Raw genomic sequence first — 17941 nt, forward strand, 5'->3', positions numbered from 1 at the left:
GTGGAAGGTTTTCAAACGAGAGGGTTATAGAGAGAGCTCACAAAATTTGGTGGAGGGGGTTTTTCTTTCTCTTTTTTCTTTCTTCTTATTTGAACCTTAATGCTTACATTGACTATAAAGTGGTTAGAAACAAGCATTGGACATTCCTAATTAGCAATAAAGTGGAAGGCTAGAACTTAAACAACAAAGGTTTAGTAATGGCTAACGAAATAATTCTGAACTCAATTTAATGTTTATAGTCTTTCTTTTTTCTTTTCTTTTTCTCTGTTTTCTGGTTACTATCCCATTTATAATGTATATTTTATGTTTGTGTTTTTCTACTATTTAACCCTACAACTCCTGCCCTTCACCATCCCCTCATCTCTGTGATGTTTTATTTGATTAATGTGTATTTACTGTTTTTCCACAATGGACATTATAGTATAATGTATAAAGATGTAATGAATGAATGAAATTAATTTTCTGCCTGGATCTGAAAAAGGCACATAGGGTGCCGAAACACATCTCATCCAAATAGCACCTTTACGGGAAAGTACTTTAAGAATACAATACTAACCAAGTTATGAACACATTCTTTGGCGCTGGTATTTCTTTCGTGAGAGTCAATCTTTATATTTTGTGTTGAATTTATGTCCAGCCTAGATTTGACCAGTAATGCATCGAAAGTGGCAATTATGGTTTGCCAATGTGGCTGGAAACACTATAAATTGCCGTTTTTACAGGAGGTGTTCAGCCAATCAAGGTCTGTGTAAGGTATGACTATTTAGGTTTCACGTTAACCCCAAGGTTGAACAGGGCCCGTCATATTGATCATCAAAATGTAAAAATGTCACAGGCATGTTTGGGGTGCTGCGTTTTGCCAAATCTTATAAAGCTCAACCGTTGGATTTAATGTTGAGAATGTATTAATCTAAGGCAAAAGCGGTTGCCAAATATGATACAGGTATATGGCCGGGGTAAACTGCTTTCAAATTGAAGAAAAACGACTTTTAAATGTTTATAAGGCTTACCCAACTTGGCCTCCACATTATCTGTTCACAAGGAGTTGGGTATGCCATATATTGAAGATAAGATTCTGATGGAGCAGGTAAAACTCTGGTTTAGAGTCTGGTTGAACACCAAAGTGAGTCTGTCCCGGTTTGCTCCTTAACCATATTTTACAGTGAGAGGTGAATTATTTGTTAATCGCTTGGGTCTCTTATGTCAAAAGACGCTTAGACTGTGTGAATGCAGCTGTCTGTTTTGCTAATCCATTAAGTAATACTTTGCCTCACAGGAAAATTGATTTACGGAATATTGACCTTTAATTGAAGTCAGATTGAGAACAAATAGAATTATTTAAGATTTCCAAACATTCATAGGCTATTTTGTCAATGGATAGAGTGTCTGGCTACTTGTTGTTGACCACATTTAAAAAATGAGAATGCACTGATAACGAGGGCAGGATTGAAACTATTGCCACTTAGAGCTGTTACGTGGAGGTGGTACTCAGATCAATCAGAAGCTGTAAATGATTCTGGTTGTTTATTATGTATTGCACAACTAGGTGAACTTATGAATTAATTATGTTTTTGTCCAACATACACCTTGATCAGGACGACCACGATAACATTGATTTTGCGTAATAAAGTTGATGGAGATTGAAATAAGTTATCAAGATGAGCCATGCAATCCTTAAAATGTGTTGTGCATGTTTTTTTAGCAATACCCAAGAAATATTATTTAAACTATTTCTATTATGGGGCTAAGGTAGGGCTAGCAGATACATGAGAAGTTTGTGGCAGGATTTGGGAGCTTGGAGTGAACAAAAAATATTCACAGGTCATCCAAATGTTCTATGTGGTGACCCGTAAATATGCACAGATCACTTTTCTGCAAAGTTGGGTTTGAACTATTAGTTCTTTCACTGATGCAAAGAAATTGTGGTCCTTCACCATTTAGTTTTGTGTACTTTTGCCATGTGTTTGCATCATTTTACTTTTGTTAACTGTTGTCTTATCCTTGCTGGGCCAAAACAAGATCATGAAATGCTTAACCTTTAATGGCTTTGAACATGTTTGTCTTGTAAAAATCTTATTTTTAACAGTTATGAAATTAACTAAATCTACCATTGTTCCCAACACTTGTGAAGAGCAAGCATGCGCTCAGCCAAACTATGAATTGAAGGATATCCCGTTTACACGTAGGCCAGTCTGTCCCGAACTATCAGCTCTGGACTTGGCTAAAGAAAACTTTACATCAGCAACAAGTCGTTGCATCTATAAAGGTGAAAAAAGGATCTTACAGTGTGGTAGACGTTTGGTTGGGTTTATAGTGATAAAATCGAAAACAAAAATGTTGATAGTCAAAATATCAACAAAAAAAGTTTAAAAAAAGTCGCATTTTTTTTATTACGTTTTTTATTCGAAATGGGGGGTTCCCCCCAACCCCCCTTTTTTTATTTATTTTTTAGTTTTACCCATTTTTTTTAATTCCTAGACCCCAAAATAAATATATAATTTATAAAAAAAAAAGGAATTCGACTTTTTTTTTCGACTTTTTGTTTTTCGATATTATGACTTTCGACATTTTTGTTTTCAACATTTTGACTTCACACCGTTTGGTTGTTAGTGCTATTAATTCGAGTCAGAATATATTGTAGTTAGGGCAGTTTTTGGTGGTAAAAACAACCCTGCGATGGAGGGTTGATGCTTCTGCGTATTAAACTGAATACAGCCTCTATGAAATTTTCATGCTGTTTGGGTTGGGTAAGTACTTCAGACAAATCATATGATTGGAGGAGACTTTATGCTGAAGTTCTGCAAAAGGTATCCAGTCATAATATCGCCTAGAAAAATATAATTGGGAGAGCAATATTTATGTATCATATATGTTGCATTAAAGAAATATCCTCTTATAAATGTTGGCTTTTTGTGCTTGGTAAGCATGGGCTGCTTGTGCCAGAGAGCAATGTTGATGTTCTGTACAAGGGTGAGCTGTTTGTGATTGGTAAGCACTGGAGGCAAAATGGACGTCAGATGATTGTCTAATGCCTACATTATATAAAAATGAATAAAAGACTCACCTTCCCAGATAATTTGGAAAATCGCTTTTGCTTCATGGAGGTGATGTTCCTAGAGCCTTTCAACTTCCTGATGGAATTCTGAGGGAAAAAAGACACATGAGACAGCAGCGGCTTATGCTTCATTTCCACTCAGAGAAAGACTGTGATCTACTTTTAGACCCAGCAGGATGTGTTGCATCTCAATGGCATGTAGGCTGTAATTTATGCTGAAAAGCAGTCCATTGCCTTCTTATGATCTCAGGAGTATTAAGCCCAGGCCCTTACATGCCGGGGTCCGGCTATATCCCCAAGCCTAAATCAGGATACATTCCAAGCCCACAAACCAAGCCTACTCCAGATATTTATTCCATGTATTTACAAAAATATATACATATTTATTAAAACCCCTAGAAATCTGCACATCTTTCTAAATTAAACAAAGATTTATTGAATTGCACCAAGCAACAGCTTTCTCTTTGAATATAAATAGGATAGTCAGAGAAGGCTTGTGATTGTTTGCTACCTGAAAAAGATATGAGGAAATATCCCTTAATCCTGGACTGGGAATCTTTTACAGTAGACACTGCTGCACCTAAAGACAGCTTAACAGTTTTGAAGACACTTGGAACTCATAGACTAACAAAGTTCTAACATTGTTCTGCAGACACAGCTTTTAGAAGTGCCACTTCTCTTCTGGTGTTCTCAGCCAGACCAAAAGAAGGCACCAAGAACTCAGAGCTCTGCTAAGTACTCTGTGCCTGGTGACTGCAACTCCCAGAAAATTATTCTTACTATTTCCACTTCATCCTGTAAGGGGCTAACAGGGTAGGTCTTCCATAATGAGATCTCTCAACCAACCCCAAACCCATCTGATGTCACATCATCCACCCAAAGCCAGCAGAGTCAATAATACTATATAGGTCAGCATCCATCTTAGCATTCCCCAAAAGGTATCCATGAGGAAAAGATAGGTGTGGTTTACTTAGGATGGAGGTAAAATATGGGGAGCGTGAAGAGAAAGCTTTCCAGGGTTAGGGAAATTCTCCAATGCTGTGCAACAAGGCAAATAAACTTATCTATCTAATCCTCAAATTGAAAAAATTGATAAGGCAAAGTAAATCTGAAAGCACAAATTTACACTATCCTGTCTATTATAGCCCCAGTTACTTATACCCCCACCTCTTGAAGCCTGGTTTCATAATCTGTTTGAAACGAGAGTCCACATGTATAATCATAGATGGGAACTATGAACTACATGGATATGTTCCACTGAGGGTTGACATCTGATAGACAAGTTCACTCTTAAAGGGATATTTCCTTTTCCTTCAGGTACATGGTTGATTCAGCATTGTCGGGAGCCAAACAGCAGGTGGGCACATTATTCATTACTGGGGGAATTCCTATATATGCAGATAAGATGGCTTGGATAGGGAGTTCCTTGTGGGAATGAGAGTCCTTGTTCCCTAAGGGGGAGTCACGCCCAGTGAGGTCCCACTTGCCCAGTCCCTTAGGGAAATGATTGCGGAGCATGCTCACCTACCTAGCATCAAAGGTGGTGCTGCCCCTGGAGAGAATGGACGAACACTCTCAATTCGTCAGGCACCATCTGTCTATTTGTTAAGGCACCTCAAAGATACCTTGAGAGACACAGTCTCTCTGTATGGTAGACAGGCTAGTAGTACACATGCTAAGACATTCTGTCTGTATCTATTACAGACTATCACCCATGTCTGTAAAAACACACTGTTCATATTTATAACATACCCTGTGTGATACTTGGTGAGGTGCACCCTGTCCTTTTCCCACACTGGCTCACTCTGGTACCACATGACGTACAATCTGCTGTAATGTATTACAGGTAATACTTATATATGGTGAGGCACACTGTGACAATACTCAAACAAACATTCACTAAAGATGATGAGACAAGCTATGTCGTGAGGTCACACAGATTTGCAATATAAATCAATGAGGCATAAGATCTCAAAAGGCCCTCAATGAAAGCTCATGAAGAACACTTTTGTCTTACCTCCTCACTGACACCTTGCTGGATATGGCTTTTCCTGCTCAGAGTGTCAGTCATCTGTGTCATCACTGAGTTGCCACTCCTGTCGTAGGAGTTTGCTGCAAATAGTGTGGGTTCTGGAAGGTCCCCCATGAATCGAAGGATGATGTTCCAAACTGCCAGAGATGCCTGTGAAGGGAACCAAGACCTATCAAAATAGAGAAAACCAGTACGCCATAGAAACCGGAGAATTAGAAAAAGGCATTCAACAAAATAGCTCCAATAATCCTAAATCCTGACCCCTCTATCAATATGCATGATATACCCTCAATATCAATGGACAGGAAAGGAGCTAAGGTAACAGCACTAAAAATGAGGCCCAAGTGCTTGGCGGCATCCGATACCCAAGCTCTGCCCTTATATAATCGCTCAGTTTATATACCTGAGCACCTTAATTTCTAACAACCAATAAAATACATATACATAAAAGACACACACTTTCACCACTATATGACAGTATGGTTTAATACATAGCAACAGGTAGCAGAGTGATTAAATGTAGAAACTTTATTAAATTGCAAAGTGACAAAGTGACAGAAAATAGAAACAGGCACATATGGACATGTGCGTGATAGTAGGAACAGACAAGCTATGTGATTTGCTAAATCAGCATATGTCACATGGGAGACAGTTAACATAGGCGTATAAGAGCAAAGGAAGGAGGCTCAGGTAACTGTATTGAAGCAGAGAATGCCAGATGTTTCTACATTGACTAACCGGGATTAGTTCCCAGCGGGGATAGGGTGTGGCAGCCTCCCAGCCAAGGAGGACGCTTGAAACGGTGTCCTTACCACACAGGGAAAGACCTTACCGGGAATCAGCTAAGTGTGCTCCCTGCGCCCCCTTTCCCGCACCCCTCTTTTCCACATATTTAAGTCCCCCCTCCTCACTTACCTTCTGCAGCGCTGCCTCTCGCTGGCGCCGGGAACAGGACTGTTTTTTTCCGGTGCATCACCAATGTGCGATTAGCCGCCATGGAAAGGGAGACATGTAGTACCTTCTCCCTTTCCGTGGTGGCCATTTTCTTTGTTTATTTTTTTTGCTATTAATTTCAATCGGCATCATGGAAAGAGAGAAGGGACTACGTGTAGTCCCTTCTGCCAGATCCCTGGCAGCCATTTATTTTGTTTTTTTTCCCTCGAGTCGAGAAACTGTTTCAATGCCGTTTCTCAGGTCAAGAAAAAGAGCTATAAGCACCCTGGCACAACGTGCCGGGTAATAATAGCAATAGAACCATCAGAGGGAGGTATTACCGGTACGGTAATGCCCCCGGGGCTATGTGAAAGTCTTGTTACTGTCATCGCAGGGCATTACCAGACCAGTTATGCCCCCCCCTCCTCGGGTTCTATTGCTACATTAATGTGTATTCAGGTCGGGTTCTGGAGCTAGGTTTCTTTCACCCACAATCGAACTCACAGAATGGGTGGGACATTGTTTACTGAACAGGTCTATAATAAAAAAGCATCGTACCTTAGAGAGTCAACATAACTTGGGAAACATAATCAAATCGTAATACATTCCATTGAAAATAACAATGACCTGGAAATGTTTTTGAATTAGGATAAAAGCAGATATAGCTCAGCAGTTATTAACTTGCAGCCATTTGCCATTTGTTTCTACTAAGCCATGATATTTGAAACTGGACCTTTGCTATGAGATCACTAATTGTGGTCGCAATAAGGTGTAAACCTTATTATTCCAAGTGCAATAAAAAATGCTTTGGTAGTGCCATCAAATAGTAATAAAAGCAGATATAGCTCAGCAGTTATTAACTTGCAGCCATTTGCCATTTGTTTCTACTAAGCCATGATATTTGAAAGTGGACCTTTGCTAAGAGATCACTAATTGTGGTCGCAATAAGGTGTAAACCTTATTATTCCAAGTGCAATAAAAAATGCTTTGGTAGTGCCATCAAATAGTAATGCCGCTAATACCTGGTATAGTGACCATATTTAAGGTAGAGCCTTGCATGACCAGGTAGTGCCATCACATGCTGAGTGCAGCGGCAAATCCCTCAGTAATACCACCTAATGACAACTAATGTTTTTCTAACCGGTATAGACATCATGCTAAGTCACTTTCTCACATGACCGCACTGCCACTCCCACTCCTACCTTCAAGTGGATCACCCAAAGCCACTTGCAGGCTCCCGCCGCTAGCACAGCCATCACCCACGGTGAGGCCAGCATGCATCCACAGCACAGCCTCCTCCTTCCAGCAGTGAGAACAGCTGCTGCTCTTTCCATTGCTCGCTTCTCTTCCCACGCACACTCTGCTGGAACTTCCTGTTGGCGTGGTGATGATGATAAGAGGCGGGCCATCCCTTTTTCATGTCCAAATCATACAGGAGCTGTTAGTAAACTGTCCAGGCCTACAGAAATGACACACCAGGGAAATAGAGAGACTCATGTAGAGATGGGTTTGCTTTGTGTTCAAGGTACTTCCCCCTTGATATTAAAACCAGTGGTTGCAAGGGCAGGGTCAAGCATACCAAGGGAGTTAATAGGCTACCAGCTGGGACTCTTTGAGACTGCTAAATGGCGTCAATGCCATGGCGGCTTTCATTCAGTCATCAGGCTCTTCTACAGTCAGGAATTGCAGTATTCTCTCCAGATGGATATGGGGATGGACATTCTAGTCCAATGGGGCAGGACACACCATATCAAGGAAAGAGGATGTTGATCGCTGATGAAACTGGCAAATGCTTTGAAGTGGATAAAAAAGCATATTAATGATTGCACATTAATAAGATTCACTTTAACCCTGTGTAGTCAAGAAGGAATTCTTGTGCATCTGAAGGGTCCCAGTAAAAAATGAATTAGGAATTAAAATAACAATAATATTGCAAAAGAATTGCATGAGACTAAAGTCACTGGCAACAAAGATTCACAGAACTTGCCAATAGTAGTCTGGAATGCCAATTGAGATCCTGATCATTTTGTTTATGTGTTGAAATGGATATATTATGTTTCATACCTGTAAGGTATAACCATGATTATTTATTGTACTATTCATGTAGCACATGACAGTTTTCAGTGCTAGAACCTCAAGTATTTGCATTTGTATTTATTTGAAGAAAAGGAATGTCAATTTCGATCAGAAATATCTAACATTTGCACCCGGGGAAGGGCCATTAGCCAAGCAGGTGGCTGGAACAGAGGACGAGGATATACATGCTCAGACTGCTGTGCCAGCCACCCAAGTTCCTTCCCCAGGTGGTGCAATTTTTTCAATTTATTTTTTTATGTGGGGAGGTAACAGGGAGCCTCTCTCTGTTGCCTCCACACATCCTTCACCCACAAAACCAACCAAACTCCTTCCCCACACCTTCCCCCTTACCTTATACTTTCCGATCCCGGTAAACGCACTAGAAATGGAAAAGGGATACTGGCAGCCATCTTTTTTTCATTTTTTTGTATTTTTTGTTTTCCCACTCAGGAGATTGGCTGCACAAGCAGCACGAATCTTAAGGGACGTCATTTGGGGGAATCTAGGGGTCAAAATTGCAACCCCTGGCAACCCTCATGCAACCCCTGGAACTGCCTCTGCTGCCCCTGGAGAAGGGGCTCTGATTTCAAAAAGAAAACAATTCTTGTTGAAGTCACTCTGACTTCCGTAACGGAAATATCTTTTTGAAGTCAGTCAGAGTGATTTCAAAAAGAAATTAATTAATTTTAAAATTCGAGCACATCCACAGCCCCCAGGACATGGATGGCTCTGGCTCCTGTGTTCTGCTGCGCATGACAGGCCTTGTGTACGAGCTGGAGCATGGGAGCCACAGTCATGCTGCAGAGGACGAATTTTGGAAGGATTCTTTTTTTTATGTAAAAGTGTATGTGTGTGTGCGTGTGTGCATGTGTATTATGTAATGCACGTGTGTGTATATATCATGTAATATGTGTGAATGAGTGCATGATGTTTGGGTAGCCGGGTGTGCTTGTGTGAGTGAATGGTGAATGAGTTCATGTGTAAATGAGCAATTAGTGTGTGAATGTGTGTGTTTGTGTTAAATACCTGGATTGCTTACCAGTAATCTTTATTACTCCTAGTCCCACTCTTCCTCTTCCTAGTACTTGACTATGAAGCACCTTGCCTCATATATAAGTACCAAGACGAGGAAGAGAGACGTTGAGGTAATATTGGGTTGAGGAGTTGATCTTGGGGGTTGGAGGAGGAGAGTGCGAGGGAGCGTGTGGGAAGGGTGGGGCAGGAGAGGGGTGCACTAATACATAATGGTCATCAATGATAAAGCAGGTATGATATGTATTTGTGGCTAGATTGGCATTTTGGTACAGCCAGTCTAGTCATTTCTTACTGTGGCATGACATTTTTACTGAGCCAGAGGGAGGGTTTGCATGTGAATCCATGGCAGACCCATGCTGGAAAGCAATAATTACAGGTAAGTAACTTAAACCTTCTCCAGCATGGGGTCTGCATGGATTCACATGCTCATAAATAACGAATACACAGCAGTAAACATTATACAACCATGGGAGGTAGCAAGGCTCAACAGAAGTAATCAACACTTACCCCTGGTAAGCACTGCCTGGCCGACTCTGGACTCCTCCCTGGAATCCCTGTCGATGCAGTAGAACCTCATGAAGGTATGGATGGACTTCCACGTTGCAGCCCTGCAGATGTCGAGTAGGGGTACACCAGAAAGGAACGCCATTGTCGCAGCGATCGCTCTGGTGGAATGGGCATTCGGGCGGCACCGGCAGAGACCTTTTACCAACCGATGACAGTGCATAATGCAGCCGGAGAGCTATCTTGAGATGGAAGCCTTGGATAAGGTTTGTGAAAAAACAGATCGACTACCCCTCTCTTTAAGTCCTGTATGGGTCACAGGTCACAGGTGAAGATGAAGGTTAACCTGTACAATTTGTTAGTAAGGTTATCGCCGCTGTTTAAGTTGTAGTATTCCCCTGTTAGAATAGATGAATGATGACTGAATGTTTTAATTGAAAATGTATTAAGTTTGCTATGTTTTGTTAAGCTTGTAACGTTTTTAGGCATTCTTGTGACTATTAAAAAGATAGAATTTTTTGTACCTAGCAGCATTTTTTTGCAATTCTTCCCAAAAAGGCGATAACCTTACTAACAAATTGTACAGGTTAACCTTCATCTTCACCTGTGACCCATACAGGACTTAAAGAGAGGGGTAGTCGATCTGTTTTTTCACAAACCTTTTCTCCATAGAAAATCCCTTCTTACAGTTTTGACCCCCCGTTAACAAAAAATAGGGATTACCCATTTATATATACCAGCCTTGGATAAGGCCTTCCCATTATTCACAGGTCCAAACTTCACAAACAATAGAGAAGTCTTCCGAAAACTCTTTGTGCGTGCCACGTGGAACTTCAAGACACGAGAAACATCCAGCGAATGCAAGGTCCTCTCCACTGACGACAAAGGTTTCAGGAAGAAAACAGGTAACACCAAAGGCTTGTTGAGGTGGAATTCCAACTGAACCTTCGGCATGAAAGCAGGGTGCGTACGCAGCACCACCCTGAATTCGTGGAAAATCAGATTCGGCTGCTTGCAGGACAGAGCCTGCATCTCACCCACTTGTCTGGCTGAAGTGATGGCCACCACGAATGCCTTCTTCCACAACAGAACTTGAGTGGGGCTTGATGCATAGGTTCAAAAAGTGCCCCCCATAAGTCTTGTCAGGACTAAGTTGAGTTCCCATGCCAGGGTAGGCGCCTTCAACGGCGGGAAAGAAGCCCCTTGAGAAACTCCTTTACGAGTCTGTGGGACCACAATGAGGATCTTCCTGGTGATCTGGTGTAGCATGAGATGGCCGCCAGGTGTACCTTGATGGAGGCGTGAGCCAGACCAGCTTTTGCCAAGGAAAGCAAGTATGGAAGAATCTGTGGGGCCGTGACCCTCAGAGGGGTAATCTTCTGTGACGGACACCACATAGAAAAATGCTTCCACTTATGGCCATAGCACTTTAGTGTTGACGACGCCCTGGCTTTGGTGAGGAACTCCCTGCAGTCCGCTGTCAGCTCATAACCCCCAACTCTAAGGCTGCAGGAGCCATGCCTTCAGGTTCAGGGAACCTGAGTCATGATGAAGGATTGCGCCTCCCTCTCTGGTGAGCAGATCCAGATGAGTATCATCCTGCACTGACGCTGCCTGAGTGTGTTGATCACACGTAGCAGGAGAGGAAATGGGGGAAAGGCATACAGAAATAAACCCTCTGATAGGAAGAAGAATGCGTCCCCCAAGCTCCTCGGTTGGTGGCATCTGCTGGCAAAATTCTGGCATTTGAAGTTCACTGCCATGGCAAAAAGATCAATCAGTGATCTGCCCGATTTGATGAAAAGATGGTCCACCTGATCCTGGCGAAGTTCCCACTTGTGGCAGGCGCGCAGTTCCCTGCTGAGGGATTATGCAATGGTGTTATTGATGCTTGCCAGGTGGAGCGGGATGAGGAACATCCCCTGTCCGATGGCCCAGTGTCACAATCTCTGAGCTTCCTTGGAGAGTGCTGGTGATCGAGTGTCCCCTAGCTTCCTGATGTAGAACATGGTGGTGGTGTTGTCCATGAAGATCCTCACCGGCTTGCCCTTCAGCGACAGTAGGAAAGACATCAGGGCCCAGAACACTGCCCGTAGCTCCAGGATGTTGATGTGCAGGCAGATCCTTCCCTTTCGAAAGCCACAGACTTGTGGTGTGTAGACGTCCGGTGTGAGCCCCCCAACCTTCGAGAGAGGTGTCCGTAGTGACCGTCTCCTGGTATGGCAGGGTTTGAAATTCCATCCCCAGGGCGGTGTGGGAGCACACCCCCACCACTCTATCGCCCGCCGGAACTCATTGTTGAGGGGGATCTTGTCCGCAAAACTCCCAGACACTTGTATTCAATGTGCATCCAAGAATTCCTGTTGGGGTCGCATCTGCAACCTGCAGAGACGGATGAGGTAGATGCAGGACGGCATCATGCCCAGCGACGACTTGATGGCCTGAACCATGGCCATCTTCAACAGTGACAGTGGCTGCATCTTCCCTTGAATGGCTGCTAGCCTCGCCTCCGAGGGTGCCGCCAGGCAGGCCCCTGTGTTGAGTCTGGCACTGAGAAAAAGCACGTTCTGTGATGGCGTTAAGCAGGACTTCGGATAGTTTACACAGAACACCAGCTCCGTCAGCAACCGGGCGGTCTCCTTCGTGTGCTCGTCAGCCTATTCCCGGGAGCAGGCGCATATCAGCCAATCGTTCAGGTACGGGTATACGTGTATGCCCTGCAGATGCAGATGGGCCGCACCGGGACCAGGCATTTTATGAACACTCTTGGGGCCGACTTTAAGCCGAATGGTAGGGTCTTGAACTGGTAGTGTTGGCCTTGTAACATGAACTGTAGGAACTTTCGATGTTTCCTGTGGATGGGGTCATGGAAGTACGCATCCTCTAGGTCCAACAACATCAAGAGATACCCATCCTCCAGCTGTCCGAGCATGTGCTGCAAGGTGACCATCCTGAATTTTTGGGACTTCAGGTACCTGTTCAGACGGCATACATCTCCAACCCCCAACAGAAAGTTTCTACAATAGACGCCGGAGCCCCGGAGCCGCTGGGGAACGAGCTATATCACCCCTTTCCGTAACATGGCTCACACTTCTTCCAGGACCTGAGGGATGTGCTGCTCCTGAAGGAGAACCTGTGGAATACGAGGGCACCGGCGTTGGAATTCCAAGGTGTATCGCTGGGCGAGAGCGTCCAGCACCCATCTGTCGGTGGTGATCTTTTTCCATTCGCCGACGAAGCCTGTCTCCGTGTCCGGCTTTATGGCTTGAAGAGATTCGTTGACCGCTTTCCCAAACATGTTTTGGCTATCAAAAGGCATGTCCAGCACCTTTGTATGAACGTCCTGACGAATGTTAGTGGCCTTCAACCATCCCTGCCTACAAATGCAAACACTATTTCCTATCTGTTGGAAGCACGAGTTGGTAATGTTTAGTGCCACCGTAATAGGATTGTCTGATGCCACCTCCCCTTCCTGGAAGAGGGCGAGAGCCTTGGTTTTCTTGTTGTCAGGAAGGAATTCCAGGATAGGACCCAGCTTGTACCAAAGCTCCGGGTCGTATCGGGACAAGATAGCCAGAGCATTAGCTGCTTTGATTGTGAATGCAGCCGTGTAGATAACTCTCTTTCCCATGGTGTCCATCTTCTTCAACTCGTTGTCTGGAGGGACTGATGATGCGGATGGCGGGTTGGCTGAACATTTTCTTGCGGCGGCAGACTCTCCAGAGTCCGGCGACGGTTGTGACCTCAAACACTTGGGTGCGGAGTGCAGCCCCCTGTATTTCTTCTCCAACCTGTATCGTTTGGTTGGAGCCGTGCATGTGTTCTTCAAGAGGACCAGGCCTTCCTTCCAAATGTCTTCCGAAAAGGGTACAGCCATGATCGTCTACCTCTTGGACTCCCGTCACTGGTATAGCAAGCCCTCCTTTTTGGTTTCCTCAGGTACCAGCTGGAACAGCTCATTGGCCTTGAAAATCATTGAGTGGACTGATCCCACCTTGTCTGTCGGAGAGCCTCTATGAGGTGTCCAGGTGCGACAATTCGCCATCTGCCAGGAGGAAGTCCACATCCTTGTCAGTTACAGTGGCCATCTCCTTAACAGGGTCCGTGTGTGTATCCGGGTCCGCTGCTCGAGTCGGTCCCGACGTGGTGGAGGAGGCTGATGCAGCGTTGTCGGGTGATGCTTCCTCTACTTGCCAGGGGCCTGCGGAACAACAGGTGCTTGAGGCAACCTCTGCTGGATCTCCGTCACTAGGGTTTGGAGAGTTGACAGGATGTCCATGGATAGGTCCATCGGCTGAAGAGGGAATGGTGGATTGCTAGACCCTGCACAGTCGTCTTCCTCGTGGACTGTGTGGAAGGATGCTTGGTCGACGTCATCTGTGGAGATGTCCATTGGCTGAACGTAAGCCTTGGAGGGCTGCTTTGGGGCCTCCTCGCCACCCCCTTTTTCCCTCATGTGGGCGTATACCGGAACCAGACCCGGTGCCTTCGCCCCAGGGGTGCATGCAGCCTTCGCCGCTGCCTCAGTTATCGTGTTACGCCTGGGAGGCAGGGAGACTCTCTGCACTGTATGGACCACCCTCGCCAGGTCAGTGCCACTCACCATAACGGTTGCCCCAGAGGATGTCAACAAAGTAGTCGACTGCGTCTTCGGCTGCGCCTGATGAGCCTGTGAGGCCTTCTTCTCTTCCTCCGACCTTTGTTTCTCCAATTTCTTCTGTAACTAGGTCGGGGTGGAGCACTTCCTCTTGGAACCCGATGGCATGCTGGCTAAGGAGGCAGAAGGCAATGGCGATCGAGGTCTATCCGACCTGTGACCCGCATCAGCGGCGAACCCAGCGGAATTGGTCTTGTGGTTCTTGGCCTTATCTTGGACCCCCACGGATGGGGCGTCCTCAAAGGACTTCAACCTCCTCCCAGAGGGAGACCACTCCTCGGACTGACCGGTCCTGGGTGAGGGATGACCCTGCTCAGAGCATGGGTCAGAGGCCCTGCCCGACTTGGGCCATGCCGTCAGCCTGATATATCTGTCTTTCCTCATCTTCTTTGAGAAGCCCAGGCATATCTTGCACCCATCCTTGTTGTGGTACAGGCAGTATAGACACTTGAGATGTCTGTCCTCCACAAAGACGTTCCTTAGCCTGCATTGGGTGCTGGGCTTGAAAAGTGTCCTTCCCTCCTTTTTCTCCTCCGTCATGGTTGGAGGGTGTGAAGTTTGCCCAAGACGGCCTTCCAGAAACTTTGACGAACAAGCGCCCTTGAGGAGCGCACAACTTCTCCGACAATGGATCCCCATTGCCAGTCGATGAAGATAGGAGCACACAGGCTCCGATGAAACAAAAATAGAACCTTTCCACGAAAAATGGGGAAAAAAGTACAAAATAGCTCAGAGAGCAACTCGAGGATTCCCAAAACTGAAGCGTGCAGTAAAAATCTGAAGATGGCTGCCAGGGGCAGGGCTTAGGGAGAGGACTGTCATTGGATGGGGCAGTATGACCCAGAGGACAGTGATTGGTTTAGAGGAGAAATACAGTTTCAAAGTGAAAGTGAAACTGTTTTTTCTTTTACCGAGGATTCCCAGCCTGACAACGGGGAATATTCATGAGCATGTGAATCCATGCTAAACACCATTCCGGAGAAGTTTTGATGCGTTCCCAGCACCCCTTTCAGCCACTAACCTGCTGAGGAGTCTTTGGCTAACTGCAGTGCATGGACATCAGTTTTGCTCAAGCCAATTACCAACAACTGGCAGTAATCAAATCTAAAGGTAAAAAATTACTGGGTTGCGGTTTTGAAGTTTCTGGGTTAAGCATTTAAGTGTAACTGAATCAATCATGTAAATGCTACTACCTTACTGTGGTTGAAAGTTTCACATTAGGAGATTCCGGGCTAGGCCCCAGGCGCACATTCAAAAATTCAATTTTGCTGATCTTGCTCACAAATCGATTAACTCTTTATTAACTTGCATATTCTATCCAAGATCAAAGTCTGTTTTCAATACATGAGTGTTATCTGAAGACAAATGGGGTGTTGCAAAAACCCTAACACAAGAAGACAGGTACTTAAAACAAATCACTACTATGGCCTCAATGAATGAGGACCCCACCACTGAACACCACGAAGCACTGAAACAAAGGATGAAATCAGAGCCAAGCAGCATCCTAGAGAAGCTTATCCAACTTCAAGAAACCCCTCCATAGTCCCTAAAATTCATATCACTGGACAGCCTGGTCCTCATATTATTTCTGCAGTCAAAACGCTGATTTAAAATGTCTAAGGATTTAGCACAAATTGTTTTAAAAAAATGTAAAAACAGCAAACAAATGCAACAGACAGCATAGGATCTTGGACCGATGACACCTTTATGATATGATTTGTCATCAGGGGTGCTGCATTAATCTGAACTTGTATGAAGCTGATACTAAGATCTACTAATTGGGATTCAGTTCCAGGAAAAGGGCCAAGCGCAAGAACAACTTGTAAAAAATGCTTTTACATGACGTCGAAGAGCAGATGCCACCCTGTATTTGTCCAAGCTATACAGGCCATTTCATAAGTCCTTGAAGTGCAAAATGCAAGCATGGTTGTCTGCCATTTACGAAGCCAAATAATATGGCTTTGATAGAATGAGAAAACTAACTACAACTGAAAACTTGTTTATTAAAGCAACTCCCACTTCCTCAGAGTTTCTGAAGTAGGGATTTAGGGGCCGATTCATGGAACAAACGTGCGCCGAAAATCTACGCGCAAGCAGGCGCAAGCAGGCGCAAGCAGGCTCAAGCGGAAAAAAAGAGGCGCACTCGCACGCGTGCGATTCATGGAAGTCCCTGCGCGTGTCTTCCTCGGGATGTGCGCCAAACCCGTGCATGGCGCACACGTCACTGCAACATCCCGAAAGACGTGCGCGACGCGCACAGTGAAAGCGCACAACCTCTGCGCATACACTAGAAAGTGGGCGGAACACGGGGCGTAATGCGCGGAATGGGGAACAACTTGCGAAAACAAGGGCGTAACTGAGGATGTACTGCAGGGAAGCAGAGGGAACGCCCACACGCACCCGAACCACACGTATTCATGGAACCGAATAGGGCAAAGCCACGCACAGCGAAAGACACGCACAAGCCGATACACGTCCGCCACACGAAGGCAGGCGGTAGCGTCCCTGCGCATTACAAAAGTGGCAACATACAGCAATTGTGCGAGCGGGGCACGTGTATTTCGGGGGTTCGCGTGAACTTACTCACGCGATCGGGCCTGGGGAAGCGGGCTACGTGTATTTCAGGGGTTCGCGTGAACTTTCTCACGCGATCGGGCCTGGGGGAGCGGGCTACGTGTATTTCAGGGGTTCGCGTGAACTTTTTCACGCGATCGGGCCTGGGGGAGCGTGTTACGTGTATTTCAGGGGTTCGCGTGAACTTTTTCACGCGATCGGGCCTGGGGGAGCGGGCTATGTGTATTTCAGGGGTCCGCGTGAACTTTCTCACGCGATCGGGCCTGGGGGAGCGGGCTACATGTATTTCAGGGGTTCGCGTGAACTTTTTACCGCGATCGGGCCTGGGGGAGCGGGCTACGTGTATTACAGGGGTTCGCGTGAACTTTTTCACGCGATCGGGCCTGGGGGAGCGGGCTACGTGTATTTCAGGGGTTCGCGTGAACTTTCTCACGCGATCGGGCCTGGGGGAGCGGGCTACGCGTATTTCGTGTGCGCGCGGGAAGTGACACACGCGATTGAGCGGGGTACGTGTATTTCGGGGGTGCGCGGGAAGTTACACACGCAATTCCATCAGGGTACGTGAATTACAGGTGTGCGCGATATCAACAGGGTACGTGTATTACAGGGGTGCGCGGGGAGCAGCACACTTGAATTGCACGTGTGGGTCCTCCCAGGTGTTCCCTCTACACCCTCCACGGCCCCTGCAGGTGGCTCACACCACAGGGGCCTACCCAGCACATGTCATGCAGGCACCCCACCCACCATGCCCATGCCCACCAGCCAACCCACATGTCAACTTGCACTACTCCCCCCCAACGCATGTCCCCCTGCACCCCCAGCCACCAGGGGCAGCCTCCACCAGGCCCCCACCCATGTCTCACACCACCCCCACGCCCCAGTCACCAGGGGCACCTGCCAGCAGGCCCCCATCCATGTCCAACTCATGTTCCCCACCACCCCCACCCCCCAGCACTGTGGGGCACCTGCCAGCAGGCCCCACCCATGTCCAACTCATGTCTCCCACCACCCCCACCCCCCAGCACTGTGGGGCACCTGCCAGCAGGCCCCCACCCATGTCCAACTCATGTCTCCC

The 17941-nt window shown here is 45.9% G+C and overlaps 1 protein-coding gene across 1 annotated transcript in view; it reads right to left on the bottom strand.

The window, feature by feature from the left end:
* The window catches only part of MYO7B (myosin VIIB), a 1466289-nt gene that overhangs the window by 634171 nt on the left and 814177 nt on the right, over nt 1-17941 (bottom strand). Inside the window, exons 24-25 of the mRNA XM_069617875.1 lie at nt 5073-5237; nt 3065-3142 (exon numbers count right to left, since the gene is read on the bottom strand). Coding sequence (XP_069473976.1) covers nt 3065-3142; nt 5073-5237 — 243 coding nt within the window. The remainder of the gene's footprint in view (nt 1-3064; nt 3143-5072; nt 5238-17941) is intronic.

This window comes from Ambystoma mexicanum, chromosome 10, assembly GCF_040938575.1.
Source record: "Ambystoma mexicanum isolate Mex_15411 chromosome 10, UKY_AmexF1_1, whole genome shotgun sequence".
Taxonomy (NCBI): Eukaryota; Metazoa; Chordata; class Amphibia; order Caudata; family Ambystomatidae; genus Ambystoma; species Ambystoma mexicanum.